Raw genomic sequence first — 25,293 nt, forward strand, 5'->3', positions numbered from 1 at the left:
GAAAGTGCAAGGTGACTTTGCTGTTGAATAGCTGGTTCAATCTGGCTTAATCGGCTCTTAATTACCAGCTAAATGGCCCATCTCGTCTTGCATGGCTCTGTGTGGTGTACAGATAGCTGTGGTGTTCTCTGTGCTGACGTTTGCTTGGACACTTTGAGAATAGCATGATTTAAGTGCTTCATTAAACGTTTTGGAAGTTGTTTTGTTTATTTGCTCACTAAACTGTTGAGATCAGTCTGAACAAAATATTCTATGACAGATAAAGTGAGGATGAAGTTGTGAGATCTGTGCTCTAGGGGGCGCAAGATGTTAAGAAATGAGGCACATTTCAGAAGATTTTTTTTTGGATGTGCTTATGGGTTTTCCTTGTTGGAGAATTGGAATTGGAATTTTGTTTATAGTCTGTTTTGACAGACTTGATGTTCCATTTATACTACATATATTGTCATGCTGGGAATTTTAACAAGACATTTATAGATATGCTCCTCGCAATGGCTTTGTTACAAAAATAGCTTTCAAGTGTTTTTGAGTGCATATTATGTAAACTACTTGTACCATAAAGTTAAAATGCAACATATAAAGTTGAAAAAGGAAACCTGTGTTTAAAACAAGACATTCCCAAGTAATTAATTCCAATTTGAAGTACCATCACTATAGCCAGCAAAGTATTACTTTTGGATCAACTTCACCACATTAAAAAGTACATATGGGTTAAAAGTTTGGGGTCAGGTGTTTGAAAGAAACTCTTTTATTCAGCAAGGAGATGTTAAAGAGACAGTAAATACTTTGACATTGTTACTGTTTCAAATAATTGCAGTTTAAAAAAAAAAACAATGTCGTGTCATGTGACACTGAAGACTGGAGTAGTGATGCTGAAAATCCAGCTTTACCCTCACTTGAATAAATTATATTTTAAAATAAATTGAAATAGAAAACAGTCATTTTAATTTGTAGTAATATTTCACAGGATTACTGATTTTCCTTTATTTCCATCTAAAGCATGAAAAAACCTTACCACCTCCAATTTATTTTTCTTAAACCAGCACATCACTAATAACAGGTGGAGTAAATATTATTTGTTTGATATATTAGGAAATAAAAGGATATTTTTAAAGTCACATGAATGAAGTCATTTTTTCTTATCTCGATTTGAGAAAACAAAATACAAGTGACTGCTGGAGCCACAGTGCAGAATATGTAAAAAGACTTTGACGAACTATACGTGGTAGCAGTAAATACTAACATTTTAAGGGTGTGTTCTCACTTGTAGTTTGGTTGGTCTGGACCAAAAAAGAAAATAATACATTTAGTCCTGGTTCAATCAGCATTCACACTGTCATTTTGTAACACTGAACCTAAGGATACAAAACAACAACAACAACAAAAAACTGCTTATATGATGTATGTGTACAATGCTGTGCCCTGGGCTTATATGCTCATCTATGTGCATACTGATACACATGATGGTAATTTTTCAGCTGAGAACTTGTGAAGAGCTTATAAAATGTGTAAAGGAGTCAAAACAGCGCCAGGAATTCCTCTGTTACACACAAACGAAGATCTGCTGCAAAGAGACGCGGTTCCGACGCTTGTACTGAACCGTAATGGGCAACTTAGCTCTTAAGACGAGAATAAAATGCTTGAGCATTTTCGCATCTTGTGACAACACATCCTCTTTTTGGTTCATATAGATGTCTTTGGTCTGTGTTGCGTTCATATTTCGCACCAGATTTCATTTGAAAGCAGACCGAGACCCACCTTTTCAGGGATCTTGGTCCACTTGTTTGGTGTGCACCAGGGTTCAGATGGCAGCGTTCTTACTTAATCAAATGAACCACACTAACAGAGCAATCGCACCAGTCTGTTTGAATCGAACCAAACCTGGCAAGTGTGAACACACCCTAAATGTACAATACATACAAGTAGCAAACTTGTATTACATAAATTTATGAACACTTCAATGTGAGTCTTAGTCCTCAGTAGTGAACCTTTAAGGTATTTCTTAAGTTGTTAGAATGTAAATGGTTCTTCTGTCCTCACCGAGGAACAAGAAAGAAGACATTTTTGGGTCTGGTTAAGTGAACCCATCATGTAGAGAGCTGAGAGAGCTAGATGACTGCTGTAGCAAGGCTTGGTCTGAGATGCGATGATGGGTTGGGGATGGTGGTGGAGGCCATTAGAAACAATGCTAACAAAGTTGATCTTGCCAGCTACAAGCTCCATTGTATAGACCTGAGGAAACTTGTGAGATTGAGAAAAGAAATGGAAATCCAATAAAAATATTCATTCAAAACGACACTATTTCTAACCTTTCCCTGAAGTCACTCTTCCATATTGATATACCGTGAATGTTTTTCGTTGTGATGTTTGTGTCTTTCTGTGTAAGTTCTGTGTTTGTATGTCTGTGTTGTTTGCATGCGGCTTAACGTGGGTGTTGTGTATTTGCACATGGAGGTGTGTGTGTGTGTGTGTGTGTGTGTGTGTGTGTGTGTGTGTGTGTGTGCGCGCGCGGCTGGGCGGCAGATGCACGCAGCTCTTCAAGGCTGAACCGTTCAGTGCTCCGTCCAGGAGGGAGATTTACACTCTAAACGCTCAGCTATTATCTTCTTAATTATTACACCGTTGGCTGCAGCCAAGACTGCTGTAATTGAACTGTGTGTGTAAAAAGAGTGGCTGCATGTCTGTATGATGGCCAAGCTCATCAGCAGCACTAAATGAGAGCAAGAAAAGGCTAAATTCCTGATCATTACTGACGCTGTCTCTTCGCATCTCTCATTTCATTATCCTCAATTAATCATGCATTCTAATTATCCACTGTAGTGGAATTTATTGATGAGTACCAAAATGATTATTTTAATGTTTTGTGTTGCATTGATTGCATAGCAACTACCCAGAGGTGTGTGTGTGTGTGCGCGCCACTCATTCCATTTTGTTTGCCTGATATGGGCCTATTTTTGTCATTACTGCTCATGTGACAATAATTAAAGAGTTTTAATCATTGGCACACTGCATATTTACAGGCTCTGTATGATTATGTGAGGGAACTGGACAATAGTTGTTGATATTTAAGATCATCTCAAATTAGAGACAGGATGGATGGAACTTAAGTCTGTTTGACTCCATAATCATATCACACTGGAACAATGTTTATTTTAGTGTGTGTCATTCTAGTATTTAATGAGAGAAAGAAAAGGCTATCTGGCTTTGTTAAAATACAATTTAATATAATGTATTGTTGTAATATATAATAAATACAACATAACATAATTTACCAACATATGTTTTATCAAAAAGTGTGCCTATTATTCTTCTTTCTTTTTATTTTCATCATATAAAATAAAAGTAAAATATATTTTTTTCAGACTTTTTATTTTGTTACTTAATTTTTCAACGTGAAATAAATATTGTGATACACTATCGCACCAGGTACATTTTTCTTGAAGTAGTTCTGCTTTGTTAGTTTTCTCGATTGATTTGAGAGATTCAGCGGAGTATTAATGTAAGTGCAGTTTATCAGGAAAATTGTTTTTTTTTTTTATAAAGAAGCATCATCATGCCCATTGATTTGCACTGCAGTTTTATGCATGTTTGATCACCTTGGGTTACTTTCTGTCACAATCAATTATTACTCACTCGAAATTCATAATTCCTAATGGGACAAAAGTCTATATATACAAGTTTGCTCATGTTTAAGAACAGGGCTCAAGCTCCTCGTGGCCTTTTGCCTCTAATAAATGATAATTGTCTTTGGTTGAGCATGCAGTAATATAATGACCTGAATTGCCATAAATCAAATAATGCAGGCGAGCGAGTTGCATTACTTTCCCAGAATCATAGAGATGCCAACACGCAAATAACAAGAACATTAACCATTAAAAATAATTGGTGCACTAGTTATCTGCATTAGATTTATGTAACAAAGTGTTTACGAGATGGCCAGTGGAGAAATAAAGTGAGGCAATTTATTCAGTCAGGGTCAGCTGAGGGTTTACCCGAGTAGTAGTTTATTTTTGTAGTGCTTTCCTAAATGCGCCCACTGTTTAAATCGAATCCACGGTTCTGAGCGTGCATCTGGACGTGGGTGCGTGTGTATTTCTACGTCTACAGAGTGTGTGTATGTGTTTGTCTGTGGTACTTGGGTAGAGGAGAGGGGTCCTGACAGTTCCCCAGCCTGCGTCCATCAGCGTGCTAATTTAATTATCCTAATTACCCCCCCCCATCCTTCCCCTCGCGCGCGCTGGCTTGTCACATTGTCAGAGTGAGGATGTAGAGCTTTGTTAGCGTACGCTAACAGCTAACGAGGTCTGCTGTGCACTTCCTCTCTCTTTTTCATTCTCACTATTTATATCTTCATCTCTTTCACATGCCCCTGTGGTTTGACCATTACTTCATTGTTAATGTCATCAATTTTGTATTGTATTAGTTAAACTGTTGTTGCTGTTTTATAATTGTCACCAAAAGTGATGAGGACCATGGTGGCACATGTGGGTTATTTGTAGAATATTTGCTAATACTATATCAGTAGTTTGTTTTTATTTGATTAGTGTATTAAAACTGAAATGTGCAATAACAAACATAATCATAACATTATGATTATAATTGTCCAAAATATCATTAGTTTCAATTGTACATTGAGTGCTTGTTTTTTTTTACATGCAAGCTCTCTTTAACTCTTACACATTGGTTTGAGGCTGCAATCAGTTTTGCTGACTTATTTAAGTGCTTAAATGAACTTTTGTTTATTTTGATAACTTCATCCGTACAATTCATCTGCTACTGTCAGTCCTGGGATTCTGTGGGTCGGCTACTAGTTCACAACGTGTGATCTAGTGGTCTTAGTCTGCCGTTACTTTACAATAATGTTCATTTCTTTAACATTAGTTAGGGAACACTAACATTAATCAAGATTAATACAAGCTAGTTTATTTCTTCATATACTAATACATTTTTAACGTTGAATGGAAATGTATAAATTAACATTAGTTAATATTAGGGGTGTAACGATATTCGAACCGAACCGAAAAACCGCGATACAACAGCCACGGTTCGAACCGCGATACTCTCATGTCGAACCGAACGCGCCCCGCCCCCTGCTGCCCCGGCCCAATTCTCACATCACTTTGTCACAAAACTATTTTTTTCTTCCTTGACATTTGATTAAATAGTTATTAATGAGTACACTTTTAACAACTAATAAGAGCTGTAGTTTTACTAAATATTATTTACTAAATAAAATGCATGTCACGTGATTTGGGTGATCGATCACGCTCGGGAGTTTACATACGCACTTCAGGATGGCAACTCCGCGGCATATTGAGATTGAAGACCCTCCGGTCACAACCACTGACTGATACAGCAGCAACAGCAGCAGTGCTGATCACGACACTTGAGAATGATCACTGACACCGTCATCATCCAATATGATGACATATCACAGCTTTTTTTAATCATCGTTTTGAGACAAATCATTGTTTGATTTGCGAACATAATCCTCTGCCGTCTGGTCGCTTCCGCTTCAAGCCGGACTCGTCTCGCGCTAACGGTAATTCTCACTGTCCACGTTTTGATTTCAGCAAATCAATTTTGGCGAATGCAAACAACGTGATTATTGTTCATGAGTCCAACATCCAGCCACGCAAGAAAACATGAAATCTACCTGAGGGAATAATATGCTCGCAAAATATTTCTGATTATTATTAATGTTTAAAACTGTTTTGTTTTTTCCCCCAGGATTCTTTGAAGAATGCAAAGATCATAATAGATTTATTTGAAATAGAAAGCTTGTGTAACACTATAATTTACTGTCACTTTTGATTAGCCTAATGCATCCTTGCTGAATAAAAGTAGGCAATTACTTTCTTTAATTTCTTTCCCAAAAAAAATTCTCTTACTAACCTCAAACTTTTGAACTGTAGGCCTATGTATAATGTTAAAAAAGCTTTCTATTTCAGATAAATGCTGTTATTTTGAATGGTGGTTTGTTTGTAATGTGACATTTTGTTTGTATGACATTAAAATTATGTTTAGAATTAAATTGTACATAAATAGGTTAAGCAATACAAATGTGTTTGTCTGATAACCTTTTAAACATATACTTAACTACAGTTTGCAGACACTGAAATTATGTACATTGTGCGATACAATACAAATATTTTGAGTGTCCCTCGTTTTCCTATAAAGAACCACGATTGTCCCGCATTTTCCTTTTCTGAAGTTGGCAACCCTACTCAGGTGTGCAGTTTATTTCTGACTAGTCAGTGGAGGCATTTATTTCATTTTAGTTAACTCAGGTGTGCTAACTGCTCTAAAGAAAACGTGAAGCCACTGTATAAAGTTAAGTTAATAAAGTTAAAGTTAATAAGTTAGATTATTGTTGTTGTTTTTATTAAGTTAAAAGTGAATCTAGCGTTATTATTGCTGGTGCCCTGCCATGAACCCTGCCCCCACAGCAAACAGAACCGAACCGAACCGAACCGTGGCTCCAAAACCGTGATATGAACCGAACCGTGGCATTGGTGTATCGTTACACCCCTAGTTAATATATTATGAATGAATGAACTATAATGTATTTATTAACGTACAATACAGTTCAAAATCTTGGGGTCAGAAAGTTTGTTAAAAATGTTCTTATGCTCACCAAACATACATTTATTTTATCCAAAAATACAGCAAAACAGTTATATTGTGAAATGTTATTACAAATTAAAATGACCTTTTTTTTTCTTTCATTTTTATACATTTTAAAATGTAATTTATTCCTGTGATGTCAAAAATTTATTTTCAGCAGACATTACTCGAGTGTCACGTGACCATGCAGAAATCATTATATGCTGATTGTATGCTGAAACATATCATATTATCAATGTTGAAAACAGTTGTGCTGTCCCCCCCCCCCCCCCCCCCCAAAAAAAAAACAAACAAAACAAAAACAAAACAATTCTTGATGAAAATAAAGTTCAAAGGAATATTATTTATTCTAAACAGAATATTTGTTACTTTTAATGAGTTTAATGTGTCCTTGTTAAATAAAAGTATTAATTATTTGAGAGAACTTACTGATCCCACACTTTTGAACAGAAGTGCGGAATAATAAATGCGACAAAAGATGTTGTTCATTGTTAGTTCATAATACTTAAGCTAATGTAAATGAATTTTAGATATATGTAAAAAGTCTATATATATATATATATATATATATATAAATATATATAATTATTTTTTGTTTTGTCTGGGATATTGGACTGGGATGGTCTTTTTTTTTCTGTCATATTTAGTGTATTTTATCACAGTCCTCAGAACAGTCTTCATTTGGGCAGAGAAAACACCACAGTTCTCTCGCATCTACGTGAGGACCCAGTCAGGACTCAAAGCTGTCCAATCAGATCAGTTTTGCTGTGTACATTTGTGATGGATGGAGAGAGAAAAAAGCTGTCAGCGTGTCATAACTATCACTGTTACACCTGTGGCTTAATTCCCTGCATGCGGCACGTAAACGGTTGGGGTTTTGTGTGGATGCGAGTCTGTGTTTACTCGAGTGTGTATTTTGTCTTGTGTAGCAGGTCTAATTACTGAACAGTAAGTGCAGGAGCTCTTCGACCTTTATACAAGATTCCTGGCGGGTGGTTCATCTGCCCTGCTCTCCTCCAACTCATTAGCTAATATTTATAGCACACTGCTACTTACCGCTCTGACAGCAGCCTGATAAACATACCTGTGTCTTTATTTAGTCTGACTTACCGGTTCAGTCCATTCTTCCTTTGCACGTTGTGGTCTCTTTTTCTCTTTGCTCATTTCTCTCTGGGGGTCGAGGATAAAGGTCAGTCTGTTGTATCAGCTCAGCGTTTAGAAGAGAGGTCACAACCTGTGTTGCGGAGTCGGGGGTCCAGGTCTTTGTTCAGCAGGATTCTCTGATCTGTTGACCTCAAGGTACTTTAATTGAGTGAATAAATAAACAACATGCAACAGCAACATGGCTAATAAATTAGAGCAAGATAATGGTTATGGAATGAATAGTAGAGCTGCACGATTCTGAATAAAATGTGAACCTGGATCACAAAACCAGTCACAAGTAGCACGGGTATATTTGTGGCAATAGCCAACAATACATTTTCTGGGTCATTAGGATATTAAGTAAATATCATGTTCCATGAAGATATTTTGTTAATTTCCTACCGTAAATGGATAAAACATTTCTTTTTGTGAGTGAATGCAGCACAATCGCGAACATAAATGGACAACTTTAAAAGCGATTTTCTCAGTGTTTCGAATTTTTTGCAGCCTCAGATTCCAGATTTTCCCCCTCGGATTCTCAGATTTTCAGGACATTATCTTGGCCAACTGTTGTCCTATCCTAACAAACCATACATCAATGGAAAGCTTATTTGTATGATGTATAAATCTCAATTTCAAAAAATGTACCCATGTGTCTCATTTTGTGGTCCAGGGTCACAAATGAGAATCATGATTTTTTCGTTTAAAATAGAGATCACGATTCTGAAAAGGCAACTAAACAGAAGTCTATTAAAAAAATATTTAATTTGAATTAATAAAAAAAAAAGTTTGTATGAATAATTCAATGACTCACTCATAATGACTTCACTTGTTTCATTAATGCGTGAATCAGCGTTTGAATGAATTATTCATTGACAAATACATTTTTTAAGTCACTTGTCGCCACCTACTGGTGTAACAATGTAATTGATACAATCATGATTTGAAACGTCAGGTGCGAAAGAGCTGCGATTTACACCTTTGCATTTAGAGATCGACCGACAATCGGTTTTACCAATATCCTTCATGATATTTAAGCGTTTTTCCATAATCTGGTGTCGTTTTTTAAAATACGTAAACCGCTATAATTCTGATTAATACGTAAACCGCAATAACTCTGATTAATTGTGATGATGTGTTCGTTAATTCGTTTATTTTTCTGTGAATGTATGTGTATTCCAGTGAATTTTCCAGCATATTCCGTTCTCTTAAATTATTTGCCTATTAAACAACACAAATTACTGATATTAGTTTGATAATATTTTCCTCTTAGATTTAAATGATTAATTCATGGGGCTTTTTTTATTTGCCTCTAGGACTTTATTTGGTAAAGTGTTTTCTTCATAGTTTATGCTCATGTCTGCTTACAGTTTTTATGTGCATTGTGGAAATGTTATTCATAGCACAGAGTTTACATTCAGCATTTTATAATCAGAAATCCCTGATTTGTATAATTATACTTATGTGGAAAGTAACCTGATAATTGGTAGGGATGTCCCGATCCGATCCATGGCATCGGTATCGTGCCGATACTGGCCCAAAACGCTAGATCGGATATCGGAGGGGAGAAAAAAAAACTAACTGTTAGATACGCGCATATGCGGGTTCTTATAGGGACACCTAATCTGTAGCCCCGCCTTAGCTCTGAACGCGCGTCTATATCGCTTCAGTTCAAACGTTCACTTTATCATTATACGCGCGCGGCGCGGCCTATTCGCTTTGGACGCCCGAATGGATTCAAACTGTTCAAGCATCGAACTAGACGCGATAGACACGAATTTGACGTTCTATTCGCGTTTGGTGTGAACGCAGCAAAATGAACAGGCTGCGATGTCAAGATTGCAATGCTGGTGTCGTGTGTGTGTGTGTGTGTGTGTGTGTGTGTGTGTGTCAGAGAGAGAGAGGCAAGGGCGCGATCGAACAGTGGAAACATAAAAACATACTCCGTCATTTTCATACAGGACATCATTAAAACTGCAAAAAGTGTTTAGCCCTTATATTTGTGTAAAACACAACATTGTGCTTTTGTCAAACTGTAAACTCTTGTCAAACTGACTGTCACCCAAAATCACACACACACACACACACACACACACACACACACACACACACACACACACACACACACACACACACACACACACACTGTTTAAAAGCAAAAATGATCTCATCTTTTGGACATTCATCATATTGCATTGGTTTTCATTTCTTGTCCTAAAACAACACAAATCTGTTTATTTTTAAGTTACACATTCTACATTGAATAAAACAGAAAATCAAATCATGTTTTTAATGGTAGTATTATTTTGAATGATTTGTAATTCAGATGAGAATAAAGTTAAAGTTAATTAAAATTTTAAGGAAACAAATATATTTATCTGAAATATAGCAAATTAATTTTAAATTCATTCAGGTTACCAAACATATCTCAAGGTCTTTTGAATAAAGGGTGGCAGTCTTTCATTATCAACTGTTGTTGTGGACTATATACTGGAGAAGTGTTTGTTCTCCATTTGAGTGAGATGTTTTTATGTGGCTAATTGTGCAAAGTGCTTCCATATATTTTATTATTAGTAGTATTAGTTCAAGAATAAAATAAAAATATCGGATTGATATCGGTATCGGCAAATAGCCAAAGCTGCGGTATCGGTATCGGTATCGGAAGTGAAAAAGTGGTATCGGGACATCCCTAATAATTGGTGTGCACTTTGTCCCAATTGCAGCAGAAGTGTATTCTAACAGGATTTGCAAAAGCAATAGCAGTGTTTTATAAGTGTGCAAATGCATAAATAACTACTGATAAATGTCATCTATGTATTGTATAGCCGAGAATATTCAGTGGAGTGAATGTTCCTACTCTATGATGGCTATGCTTCTGCTTCTCAGACCTCCTGCCATAAATCTGATCAAACGGGAAATGTTTCCGGCAGGATAAATGGCTGCCTCTCACAGGGGAGCCAAGATTGATAGTCAAAGTTAAATTGTATTAGCTGTGCAGTTTAAATATTTAACCCAGTCTTATCATAACTGCTCTTAACACTTAAAGTAAAATACAGCAGGGGTGTCTGGAGAGGGATCTGTGGACATATATCTCTCACCACCTCCATGCTCCTGCAGTGCTATTGTCCAATAATACTTAAATGGCTTGACTTATTATGAATGGTCATTATAAAGCTCTCTAGAAGATTCGGGGTAATAACAGAGTTAAGTGTTTTCATGGAGGCCACTGCGGGTTTGTGAGCTGCATTGCTGTTAACATAAGGGTCAATGACAATGCTCTGTTTTTTTTTTGTACAAATCTATTCGTTTAAATTTCTATTTATGTAACGCGAGCACACAATGACTTGAATACACTGTTTCTATAATGAGCGTGTTTTTAATATCTGAATTAAATTTTTTCTATTTTTTGAGGGGCATAAAGTAAAAATGTCAGTTTCATACATACAACTGCCATTATATCAAGATTTTAAAAGCCTCATTAAATGAATAATAATAAAAAAAAGTTTGAAAGAGTGAGTTTACAAAACTGATTTGTGTGTGTATGTATGTATGTGTGTGTGTATATGTACACACATATCTAGATGTATATGTACAGTACCAGTCAAAAGTTTGGAAACGTTACTATTTTTAATGTTTTTGAAAGAAGTCTCTTATGCTCATCAAGCCTGCAGTTAAAAAAAAAAAAAAAAAAAAAAACAGTAATATTATGAAATATTATTACAATTTAAAATAATGGTTCTCTTTTTTAAAATACTTTAAAATGTAATTTATTTTTGTGATGCAAAGCTGAATTTTCATCAGCAAGTACTCCAGTCTTTGGTGTCATATGATCCTTCAGAAATCATTCTAATATGCTGATTTATGATCAATGTTGGAAACAGTTGTGCTGCTTAATATTTTTTTTTTATAACCTGAGATACTTTTTTCAGGATTATTTGATGAATAAAAAGTTAAAAAGAACTGTATTTATTTAGAATATAAATCTTTTGTAACAATATACACTACCGTTCAAAAGTTTGGGAACAATAATTTTTTTTTTTTAGAAATTAGTACTTTAATTCAACAAGGATGCGTTAAATTGATAAAAGGTGATGGTAACGATTTATATTGTTAGAAATGTTTTTATTTTGAATAAATGCTGTTTTAATGAATAAATGCTGTTAACGTTTTACTCATCAATGAATCCTGAAAAAAGTATTCCAAAAAAATATATTAAACAGCACAACTGTTTCCATCATTGATAATAACTGAGTATCAGATCATCATATTAGAATGATTTCTGAAGGATCATAAGACACCAAAGACTGGAGTACTTGCTGATAAATTCAGCTTTGCATCACAAAAATAAATTACATTTTAAAATATATTAAAAAAGAGAACCATTATTTTAAATTGTAATAATATTTCATAATATTACTGTTTTTTGTTTTGTTTTGTTTTTTACTGCAGGCTTGATGAGCATAAGAGACTTCTTTCAAAAACATTAAAAATAGTAATGTTTCCAAACTTTTGACTGGTACTGTATATGTGTATGTTTATATATATAAACCAAAATCGAACATAAAAAAACATAAAATATCAGATATGACCCCCCAAAAAGGTTATATTTATTAATTCAGAATTCATTGTGTTTGACATGCTTTTTACCTTGAAAATTATTATTCAAAAATATATTTATAACGCTTTCCCGGCCATTGACGGAATTTTCAGTCATTTATAATGCAACGCTTCCCCGCCATTGACAGAATTTTCTGGTGTTCCGTTTTACCTTTGGGGGGACACATCTTCATCTCCGGATCAAAACACAGGGAAACAAGCAGCAGAAACAAGCAATGGAAGCATTGCTTACTTGCATGTAAGCTAAAGCGATCATCAAACATTAAATAGCATATAAATCAAAACGGCCAAACGTTACCGAATGAAATGTCGAACCCATGAAGAGTTGTAGGACTGTGCAAGCTTTGGGTGTGTTGATGGACATGGTCTATGTTTTGATCATCGAACGTGAGTCCGATCTGGAACGTGATCTGTCTCAGCTTTTGGTTCAACGTTGTGTTTTTTTATTTCTTTTTTTATGAAAAATGTAAGTGTTGAGAAAAAAAAAATGTATGCATGAAGCTAGAATAAAATTTTGTTTTTTAAAGTAAAGTGATATAACACAGCTAAATATTCTCTAGGTCATGAAAGTTTTGTGAAAATGATCAAAAATGCTGGTGCTGGCTGGAAACTTTTTAGAAAACAGCTGGTGGGGAAAGAGTTAAGATGCGTACACGCATACAAGGTGAAAATTACAGTATTAATGTAATTAATGTATTTATTTTCCTTGAAAATTCTATTGTAAAAATTCATCATCAGAAAATTCTATCATTTTATGCTTTCCTTGAAAAATTCTAGGTTTTTCAAAACCATATAAAATCAACATGAACACAAAGAGTGCATTTCTAAGAACTCGTTTTAACCTAGATTTTTTAAAGATTTTTCCTTTGCTTTATTGTGGATGTTTGTAACAGTTTGTCACAATACTGCTGTTGCGGCTTCTCTTTCCTCTCATTTGTTGAAATGAGAGGAGCTGCTCGTTTATGATTATAATTAGCCGATTAGCGTGGTAGCGTGTCACGACGAGTCTAAATAAACACAGCTGCACAGCTTTTCTCTTGGAGCGGCAGATGGGACAGGGAGAGCATGAGACTATTGCGTTGAGAGATTTTTTTTTTTAGCAGAGTAGCATGCCGTTTGCCCTTGGACAGTGATCTGATCTCTCACCTGAAGGTAAATGTTTATGACGGAATCATAATTAAAACTCAGACGTTTAATAGGTCCAATTAAAACAATGACTTCATTTATAGCGGAATGAGAGCCGGCCCTATTTATTGGGAAGTGGAGTAATTGAGTTCTGGGCACTTGGACCGTTAACTCCCTCCTGCCTCCTGAGAGCCACTTCAGTTTCAGGGATTGAGGAAGTTTCCGAACACTAGAGGGCGAATGTTTTGCGCTCAAGGGAAAATGAATCTAATCACCATTATGTTTGGAGGAGTGTTTAATCAGAGAATTTCATTTTTGCATTGACAGTTCACAACTTAAGAGTTACTGTTAAGTTCTGAGAGGGAATAAAAAGCCACTCTCTACACTTCTTTCCTCAGCGTGTGTCTGTTTTAAGGGATTAATGGGTTAAAGAATGAGCGGTTCTCCGTAAGCTTCTCTCCACATGATGGGATCAATGTCGTTAGCCGTGAGATGACGAAGCGGTAGAATATTTCTCCGTGGGCCGAGCGCAGATTGCCACAGGGGCCGTCAACCGATCGATAGGGACAGAGGCGAGCGATTGACTGACACCGCCCTTTTCCTGGCACGGGCAGAGCATCGGGGGGAAAGAGAAATGGTCGAGGGAGGGGAAATGTTGAAATAATGGGCCTTGGAGGCTTTGAGTGTGGGGCGAGTGCTTGCCTGTGGAGGAGAGTGATGGGCAAATTAGGAGCGGCCTGGGTTAGCGATTCTCCACACACACACACACACACACACACACACACACACACACACACACACACACACACACACACACACACACACACACACACACACACACACACACACACACACACACACTCTCTCTCTCATGAGGGGTAATAAAGTAGACCACTTTACCCATCTAACTACAGACTAAACTGGCGTTGTGTTCTCTGCACACTTGTTGTTGGTCCTTCTCCATAATGCATAAACTCCCTCTGACCTTTTCCATTTCTTTGTAATTTCAGTGGCTCAGAAAATAGTTGCATCCCGGAAGAAACAACAACTCTCAATCGGACCCTGTAAGTCACTGCCCAATTCTCCAAGCCACTCCTCCGTCTGCGCAGCGCCTGTGTCTGCAGTGCATATCAGTCAGGTGAGTCTCACACACTTTACCTTCCTGTTGGGTTGGGTTGTGACCTGTTCGATTTGAAACGCTTGTTAAATTATTTCTTGAAATGTTGTGAACGATTTCTTTTTTCTTATTATTTAGGGTTATGAGTGTGCATTCAAAGTGTTTGGATGTGTTTTGGAAAGGCTGGACAAATTGTGTCAAATTGACCCAATTGGTTTCCATGCAAAACCAGTATGGTGTAAAAAAATAAAAAAATAAAAATTATTATTGTAGCTTGTCAAACACTCAAATATGTAAAATACATGAGACCTTGTTACATTTAAGACTAAAATTTTACTCGTCAATTGAAGTCTCGTCTCCTGAATAATCCACTGAAGAATTCACTGTTTCTTTATCTATGTTTTATCCCCCTGCTGACAGTAATCCTCTTCCGCATGGCTCAGTCCTCATTGATTTCTCATTAGCAGTGTACAAGTGAGTCTGTGTATGTGCAGCCAAGCTTAGAGAGGCTTAGGTGAAGCTCAGAAAAAAGGAGGCCTATGGTGTTTCTTTGTAACATGAGATTATTTTCTTGCTTTTCTTGCTAAGTCATCCTCGCTCTGTGTGTGTGTTACAGACCAGTAATGGTGGAGGCAGTTTGAGCGATTACTCTTCTTCCGTTCCCTCCACTCCCAGTACCAGTCAGAAGGAACTGCGTATCGATGTACCCCAAACTGCCAACACCCCTACACCCGTCCGCAAACAGTCCAAACGACGCTCCAACCTCTTTACGGTCAGTCTTCTCTCCCATTAGACATGTAGACGTGATTATAATTGTTCATTCGTTTCTTAACTTTGTAAGTAAAATTACAAAACTACAATAACAGCAGTTCATTTAATTTAATTTGTTACAAATTGAATACAACATCAACAAAAATTAAATAAAATGATAAATATATATTTTTTTTTGATTGTTTTATTTATATACATATTTGTATGTACAATTTTGTTCAAATGATTGGGGTCAGCCAGTTTACATTTTTTTTATTTACTTAAGAATGTAATACTTTTATTCAGCAAGGATGCTTTAATGTTGCAAATGATTTCTGTTTCATCAAAGAATCCCAAAAAAAAAAAAAAAAATTCCACAAAATATTAAGCCGCACAACTGTTTTAAGCATTAATAATGACAAGTAATGATAATGACGATGGTGAGCATGTTCTGGTAAGACGACTTTCAAAAATAATACAAAATCTTACCAACGTCAAACTTTGAATATAAATATATATGTATGTATACATTTTATTTGTGTGTGTATATATATATATATATATATATATATATATATATATATATATATATATATATATATATATATATATATATATATATATATACATGTATGTGTGTGAAAAAAAAAAATAATATATATATATATATATACATATATACACACATTTTCTATGGTCAGTAACCCCTTTAAATTGACAGCCATTCTTCCGGTGTTGTAAGCTCTTTAATAGTGTATGTCCTGCACATGTACCACGTCTTGCTTTCAAGAAGTTGGGGGGGGGTGGGGTCACGTCAAGGTCAAGTTGACCCCTCCCACACCCCCTTGACTTTTGAAGTCAAGAGTGTGCCCTGCACTCCAAACTGGATCTGGTCTGAAGTAAGGCTCAATTAGCAGCTATCTCGCCTTTGACTAAAATGATGTCTTCTCCCCCACAGTCTCGGAAGGGAAGCGAACCAGACAGGGAGAAGAAAGGGATGGATGGCCGCGCAGACAGCATTGGAAGTGGCCGCGCTATCCCAATTAAACAGGTAGGATCTGGCCGGCCGTCTGGGCTGGTATAATTGGAGTCCAACAGTGGCGTATTGTGGACGAAGGGGCCTCAGATCAGTACTCAGACCCGCGAGAAGCCCGTTTGATGCCATCTTCTTGATTAACAGTGAAAGCACGCACTTGACATCAATTAGAGCCAGGCTCTCCCGTGTGCTGAAATGAGATCATTAGGATAAGATGTGGGAAGGGATTTTTCTCTCCTCAATGCACTATACCCCCCCATCACAGCCAAAACCCCTACACCATCTCACTCGTCCACCTTCTTTTTCCCTGTCAAGCGTGGGGATGGAAAAAAAGCTAAGAGGAGCCTAATGAAGTGCAGTCTACCAATCTGCATATGGGCCCATCTTTCCCATCAGCCCTCCCTGACAAGTGGTGTGTTTGGGGGGGGGTGAGAAGCAGAATGTGATGTGAAGACGACCCCCCCTCGTCTACACTGTGGGAGAGATAGTTTGACTTGGCCTTAATTTGTCACAAACAAGGGTGTGTAGTGAGAGAGTAAAGAAAAACGCTAGCTAGCGTGGGGGTGGGGGGGGGGACGAGATCATCCTCTGCGCATCTCAGCTGGAGTGAAAGAATCAGGTAATTAGCGGCACTAATCGTGCCCTCTCATGTCAGCGCCGTGGCCTTGTTTGTAATTTTCTAATGAACAAATTGCATCTCTGATTAAAGCTGCCTTTAAGTGAGATCTGTGTTTATTAGCGTGCCACAGCGGAGGAGCGCTTCCACCGTACAGCGCAGCTGGCGTTCAAGAGCGAAGCTGCAGACCTTTTGGATGTGTGGGTTGCGTTCGGAACCCGCTGGGTTCACATTGAGAGGCTCCATAGGAGGCAAGGACATTTGCACAAGACTCCTGGGCAACGAAGCGGCGCTGTAATCGGCCCCTCTTTTCTGCAAATTAGACATCGGAGAATACATTGCGTCTTCGCTGACATGTGTGGCATTGTAATACTAAAATCCTGCTTAGTATAATCATAATGCGATTGTTGAAATATGAGCTATGGATTAATGATGTGACATCGATTTTTTCCCCCCATACATTAAAATGCAAGTTATACATGCAATCACTTGAACTCTTCGATGATTCTATGATTTAAAAAAAAATTACAATTCATTTAAATATTTTTAATAAAAAATGTCAGGATGATATAACTGTTCTGATATCATAATGAAGAAGAAAATAATTATTAAAGGAAAGCAATTCTTGAAGAAGAAAAAATAGTTTATTAGGTAGTTAAGAAGTTTAGGCATAGTATTTTATTATTATTTCTTACAAAAAACATACTTTAAAAAAATGCTCTTAAAATTTGAAAAACATTTATCCGCCACATGTTAAGTGGTGGGACATTCATGATTTAAACCATAACTATATATTATATAGAGCACCCTCATGCAATAGGATTTAAAAAAGAAAAGAAATTAATACTTTTATTCAGACATTACCTAGGTGGAAAATAGCTGGCCAGAAGCGTTACCTAAATGGCCGCTGAGCGAATTGCCTTAAAGGGACTTTGGAGGTACTTTTTTTTGGAGGCACACAAGCGAGTGCTAATGCTGCCAGCAGTGATCTCTCACCTCCTGCGGCTCTATTTGCATAAATCCTGTTAAAGTCAGTGGCGGTTAATGAAGAAGAAATGAGGCTGGCCGGCTACAGCGGTGCTGAGAGCAGGGCGCCGCACTAGTGGCAGATGGGAAGGCTGAGCTATAGCAGGCAGCTGTGCGGAGAAGAGAGCAGCACAGGGTTCTGGCTATAATCTGACTCTCTTCCGACTGGGCTTGCGCTAGGATCCATTTGTATGTGCGATGCCAAGAGCAATCAAGACGATAACGCGTGTTCTCAAGAGAGAGGGGTGGCTGCTGTTCCCCAACATGTAGAACAACCGTGTTATCCTGTCTTCTGAAGACACACAATCGGCTTATATGATGAACAGTTCGAATATAAACATTGATCAGCAAACATAGAGCACTCAAATAGCTCAACCGTGCTTGACACGTGAGAACAAACCTTATTGGTTCTTGCGGACGCTCAAACCTACTGGCGTGCCACATGAGAGTGAACCTCGGGCATCAATCAAGCATGTTTGAGCTTTTGTTTACCAAATTTGAGTGCTTTATGTACGTTCTCTGATCAATGTTTTTTATATGAACAAAAGCCTAAATTAAATCTGTTCATCTTCATTAGACTTGGATTAAATCACTTGTTTTATATGGATTTCTTTTACAATCTCTTAATGAACGTTTTGAAGCATCTGCGTTTTGGGTGAATAGACTTTCAATGGAGGGACTCCAAGTTTTATGTTGAATTATAATAGGGAATCTTCATTATGTGCTCTTGTTTTATAGGTACTGAAAGAAAAGTTTTATTTAAATGTTACATAGAGAGCCTGCAGTATAGTGAGGCATTAGCGGATAGAGTGTCTAACGGGTGGCCTGGCGCAGAGCCATATCTCTGAAGCATCTCTCAGCCTCTTGACACTGCAGGTACATAAATGAGGGATTAATTTCCTTGGTGTCAGACAGAACCTGCCCCCCACACACACACACACACACACACACACACACACACACTTACGCACACACTCTTGCGCTGATCAGAGGCTCCAGTGGTGTCCCTCATCTCATGAGGAGATCAATCAGAGCTCCCCAGCCTCTGCAGTGCACAGTGTTTCAGTTCTCCCTGCTGTCCTCTCGCTCACTCACTGGTGCTTCAGCTTCATGCTAGTCCTTATTGAATCCCACTGGCTGGCCCAAAGGCACTGTTTTGCATTTTCTATGCGGATTTTGATTTTATATATTTAAAATGTATATATATACACTTATATTCTGCATTTGGAATTTGAACTGTGATATGATAAATGTTTATTGCTTAGAAATCAAGGCAAAATGACAACTTGTGTGGTCACATTGTACCTAGACTTGAATCTTTTTTCAGTTCGCTTTTCAGTTGTGATATCTTATTCTACCTTAAATTCACAATTTTTTGGAACACAATCAACATGAATATTAACAAAATATTAGCAATAATATATATTTTAATAACTCTAATGATAAACATAGACATAATAATATACATATTATTATATTATTAGAATAGTATATTTGAAAAATAAGTCTATTATTATTATAGTGAACAACAATAATAATTATAATTAAAGTTATACATTATTATATTGCTCAATACATTTATTTTAATTTTAATATTATTAGTAGTAGTAGTAGTGGTAGTAGTAGTTTTTCACTTTTTCACATTTTTTTTATTATAGTTCTTATTTTCTTAATAAAAACGTCAGTAATAAGTTTCAATAATCATATCAAGTCATATCACAATTTTGATTATACTTTAATTAATTAATTGTGCAGAACTAGATGCTGCAGAAGTTAATAGATGTTTGTTCAGATCCTGCAGACTTCTGTGGACGCCCATTCTATGTGGGACTCTTCATTGGTCCTTTAATCAAACTTTGTTTGATTTGTAATATCCTTTTGACCCGTGACATCTTGGAATCTCCTCGGAAAGAGACTCATAGAGAGACAGACACCGCAGACAAGCATCCGTGGAGCCGCTGACCACAATCCCTCCATCAGATCAGTGACTGCGTCTGCTGCTGTGGCATTTCCCATCTAATTGGGCGCTACGTTCAGGCGATGAGTGTTTCACCAACAGTACGAAAGCGGCCCGGGCACGTCCCCTCACAGATGATAACGCAGCCGAGCAGTTTGCGCTCAGAGGCACGGGGCAGAGCTTCGTTTAGGAATTGGATGTTAATTGATTTGATAATTCCCTGTGGTCTTTCCTCTTACATGCTCGCGTCGCTCTCGATCTTCCTCCTCGCCTCTCACTAGCCACTGCAGGCTGCTGGGCGTTAGACCTGCTCTCCAATTAGCGTGTGCTTCCCGAGTCTACCTGCCTCGTATTAACACCTCTTCAGTGACCTCTTTTGGTCCAGGAATGTGATTTTTATAGATTTCGCCAGAAATCCCTCACTCACGGCACGGCATCAATCTCTGGGAGGAACTTTTGTGTGCTGGCTCTCAGCTGCACATCGTCGCCGGATGTTGATGAGGGACGTCAACTTGTAATCTCTTTGGCAGATGTCTGAGTGTATTAGATTTATGGTTCAGCTGTTCCTTGAAGGTACGGACGTAATTGTTAGTGAGTTACTCACACACAGATGAGTCCTGAACTAAATCGATTGCTTTTGATGCTTTGGATTTTCTGTTTCACTCAACACTCTCAAAAAAAATTTACATTTCCAAAAGGGGGTTTATGCACTGATGCCAAACCTTTTTGGATTCCCCAAAACATTTGTTGGTGAATTTTTAAATGCTTGTCCAGTTGGCTTTTCATAACGTGTTGTTTTTAGATTATTGGAAAGAAAACATCCAAAATAACCTTAAGTGTTAATTTATTGAACTTTATCTATTTGCTTCTGTAGATTTCAAATACAACGCATATCCTTGCAGTTCTCTGCAGTTCCCAGAACATCTCCACTTCAGTGGCACTTACATACACCAATCTATATATTCTATAGATTTTTACAGAGGGGTTTGTTCATGTATCATTTGCCTGATTTGAGACATTTTATTCATTTAAATCTTTTAACCCTTTTCTGGCTGTTGACCGTATTTTTGAAAGAGTGCTTGAAAGAGATAACCAAAATCCCCTCTGTAACAACCTTTGAGTCTACAAAATGAAACAAGAATTTTGAACTGGGCTTTATCAAATGTTCAGATTTCTGTTCTAAATGTATGCAAATTAGTCATATGTTGCTTTTTAATGTTTTTCTTTTCCTTTAGTGTTATAATGTGGTTAAGATTTATTTATAATGCTGTTCCTGAGCAGTACAACCCCAAAGTTTGCTTGTGTACAGCGTATTTTAAAGAGGACAGCTTCTTGAACCTGGGAGAGTACAAGGCTGGCTATATACAACAGACTACTTACCACTGTGAAATGTTCTCCTGAAGTCGTGCTTGAAAAGTTGGTTCTAATCTATCGGCTTGATCATCCGCATTTTCAGAATCCGACTCGGGCTCGAAGTCGAACTGGTACGTTAATACCGTTGACATTATTAACTGTGTTTGTAATTGTTTAAAGCTTTGGAAGAAGAGCGCTTGAGGTGTTTGGCCAATCAGAGGCTTTTTGGAAGTAGAGGCTTTGTAGTAATCAGCATGTTTCAGACAGGTACTGCAATGTACAGTAAATAAAAAAATTATGTTTCTTGAGCATTTAAGCATGTTAACTTATTCTGTTACACCCAATAAACAAAATACAAAACTTTTAAAATAGCTTAATTTGACCAATTGTTGAATCAATCAACTGGGGAAGTATAATGATATCTATGATTTTTTTTTATTTATTTATTTTTTTTTTAAACCCTATCTTGCCTGAAAACAGGGCTGTTCATTCATGCTCCTGGAAGAGTTACAGAGTCCTGTAGAGTTTAGCTCCACCCCAATTAAACACACCTGAACCAGCTATTCAAAGTCTAGTTGGTATTCTAGGAACTTCCAGGCAAGTTGAAGCTAAAGGAGCAGGACAGTGGCCCGTCAGGAGAAGATTTGGACACCCCTGCCTTAAAAGAAATCTGAAGAACCTTTTTTTCCACTATAAAGAACCTTTTGTGCTTTGGAAATATTCCATGATATTGAAGGTTCTTTATTTAACCATAGATGCAAAGAGCAACGAAAAGGCTTGGTTGAGTGCTGTGTTTTAACGTTGACACATAATTCTTCCTCTTAATTACAGAACTGCACAAAAACAAAGACACAAAACTGGTGTGAACTCATTCAGTAGTGTTGTTTTTTTACTGTGAATGTGCACATGCTTAAGGTAGTTTTATTCTCTTAGACCTTGTCGCAGTTTATTTGCCATTCGCTGTGATCTCATTACGAAGGTTATTGTCCTGACTCCTGAGCTGAAGGTTACGCTCTCAACATGGCTCTCAGCTACAATAAAACCTTTGTAAAAACGCCTTCATTAGAACATGCTCCTCATTAAAACACGCAGACGGCTTGCTGGAGCGTAATGAGGCTGGGGTGGGCTCGCACTCTCCAGCAATTAGACGGCTAAAGAGGAGCGTTTTCAGCGCCGTCTCCCTGTGGAGGGCTTCAAACTGGCCTCTCTGAGCCCTCAGAGTGGGTGTGGTGAGGTCAGACGTGTCACCTGAATTTGCCATGACAGCTCTCGCATCTGCCAATCACAGCCTCCTTTGACCCTCTGCCTTGTTATTAATACGACTGTTTGTCCAATCACCTCAGAGATCCCGGTTGTTTTGACATCTATTATATATTATGACTATATTATGGTGTTTGTTTTGACTGGTGGTCATTTTTAATGGCTTTTAGTGTTTTTTTTATTTCTTTCTATTTTTTAAATGGCTCATTTAAATTTGTCAGAGGTCACGCTGAACTGCAATTATAATGCTGAAACTGTTGAAACTTGGCGAGGTTTTTGGATTGTCTGTAAAAAATTGTTTTGTTTGATAGAGTTGTTTATGGCTTTGTTCAGAAACTAATGTTACTCTAATGATCGCCAGCTTTGTTTACTGACCCTGTGCAGCCCGGAGTCTGTCGACATCTGTTCCACGTTCTTAATTAGCCGATTACCGTGCACACACACACACACACACACACATCTTTGTTAACTGTTCGGAAAGGCATTTTGACACAAGCTTTAATACAAATTAATTTTCAGAAGTGGCTAAGACTTATGTTTTCCTCATCCTCATGTCAATGTACCTATAGGTCTGTGGTGTTAAATTTTATTGCATAGGGTTGGGAATATTAAACCATGTTAAAAAATTATGTGTCTGCAGTATGTGTACACAACCACCCTATAATGGTAAAAATCCACCCACTCACTTTTTAATTCTCATAAATCATAAGCAGTCTCTCAGAACAGGCCGTTTGCAGTTTCTGTGCAATGTGACATCACATTGTACAGGCCCCGCCCATGACTGCTGACAGACTCCGCCCTATTAGCATAGACCCCGCCCTGAGTGATCTATACACAGTCCGCCATGTTTATCTCCTCGCCAGAGCATTTAACAGCAGCATTCATGTAAGAAAGTTATATGTATTAAAGCTAATAAGTTATTCAATTAAGACCAGTGAGTGGTTTTCTGTTTTTCTTTTGTTGTTTGATTCATATTAACAGCATATATAGCAGTAAGCAGTGTATATTACGCTGCTTTCACTTTAATACACCGATCTAAAATATACATGTGATTTCATGTTTTTATGTGAACTTTGTGGGTTTTGGACATAACCTTGTGTGTATTTGACAGTTTAAGCGCACGAACATGTGAAATTCGTTTCATACTCACAGGACGCGCCGTCTGGCAGCTTTGTGTGCGCGTGCTTCGGGTGTGCACTCAGAAAACCATAAATCAGAAGGCTTTAAAACGCATGCAGATAACAAACTTTCATGATGATGAGGAACTGCAATGTCACGTGAGCGTGACCACGATAGAGATGATAATCAAAACCAAACAGATGTTTTAGTTTTTGGCTGACCGAGACATGAGCTGTAGGCTCAGCCTTCTTCTGGAAAACGGGAGGGGAGCAGCAGCTCATTTGCATTTAAAGATACATGCACGAAAACAGCATGTTTTTCCTTTTGCACAAAAATGTTAATTTATTTGTATAAAATACTGCTGACAAAATCATAATGTGTGTCTTTAACTACACACCAGTCAGGAACTATACTGATTTAAGACTAACAAACTAGGTAGGCCTACAACAAAATGCTACAGTAAGGGTAAAAACAAAACAAAAAACACTCATAAGAGTCATTTGTTCAGAATCGAACTACACTGATTGCTTTGTGTTTTATGTTGTAAATCATTTGGTTCAAATATATATATATATATATATATATATATATATATATATATATATATATATATAGGCTATATCTATTATTGTCTTTAATTTCCATCACAGTTGTTTTCCCACAGTGCCTGATTTATTGAATATCTGCTTGTCATCCTAGTCGATGTGTTCCCAAGGCTCAAGATTAAACAGCATTTTGACCTTTTTCCATGTTTGGTGGTGCAGTGAAACTTTTCACACGTTACGTTTTACCGTGCATTGCTCTCTTAAAATTTCCTTTTAAGAAATACAATGGCACTGAAACGTCTCTCCTCATCATAAAGGGAAATTAGTATCATGGTTGTAATTGCATGTTCTGGTGCGTAGATGAGCACTGAGCTGTGCATGTTTGACGAAGTTCTGCCCCCTCGGAGCAGGGGTGCTTTGTAAGGAGTTAAATTGGATGGTTAATTCGGGTGTTATTTACCCTGTAATTCATTAGCTTGGCCCTGCCATTGGCAGCGGGCAGGCTGTAATTTCACGCTTCGCAATAAAAGATGTCTCATAATCTGCTTCATTTAGCACCGAAAGAATTTAATGAAATTAACTGCAGCCCTAATTAAGACGGTGAATATTAAAGACCTGCTATCAAGCCTTTAACGAGTGTGACATGATCCGCCTTCTGTGGGATTGGAAAAATATCATTTCCCAGGGAAAGGTTGTCGCTGCTCCGAGCCATTTTGGCCAAGATGGCATTTTTGTCATGCACACTAACCTCCCGCAAATTAGATTTTTTTTTTCTTCTTTTCCCTGTATAATTTTAGCTTGAAAATAATTTAACCAAATACATAAACATCAATCAGTGCTCTCTGTTTAGATTTGGCTAATCTCTTGTTGCCAGTATCCACTGGCTTCGATTGGTTTAAGCTTTCAGGGGAGTGTTTTAACCACTCATTAAGCTCCTTGATGACCTTGACGTGTTATTGTTTAAAGCTGAGAGCTACAATGAACCTCACAATACCGACTTTA

At 37.4% G+C, this 25,293-nt stretch overlaps 1 protein-coding gene across 4 annotated transcripts in view; it reads left to right on the forward strand.

Moving 5' to 3' along the window:
- agap1 (ArfGAP with GTPase domain, ankyrin repeat and PH domain 1) overlaps positions 1 to 25,293 on the forward strand; it is a 217,092-nt gene that overhangs the window by 115,890 nt on the left and 75,909 nt on the right. For all 4 annotated transcript variants that reach the window (XM_082136709.1, XM_082136710.1, XM_082136707.1 and 1 more), the window contains 3 exons: positions 14,523 to 14,650; positions 15,246 to 15,401; positions 16,338 to 16,430. In XM_082136709.1, the coding sequence (XP_081992835.1) occupies positions 14,523 to 14,650; positions 15,246 to 15,401; positions 16,338 to 16,430 (377 nt within the window). The remainder of the gene's footprint in view (positions 1 to 14,522; positions 14,651 to 15,245; positions 15,402 to 16,337; positions 16,431 to 25,293) is intronic.

Source organism: Leuciscus leuciscus (assembly GCF_965113295.1).
Source record: "Leuciscus leuciscus genome assembly, chromosome: 14".
Taxonomy (NCBI): domain Eukaryota; kingdom Metazoa; phylum Chordata; class Actinopteri; order Cypriniformes; family Leuciscidae; genus Leuciscus; species Leuciscus leuciscus.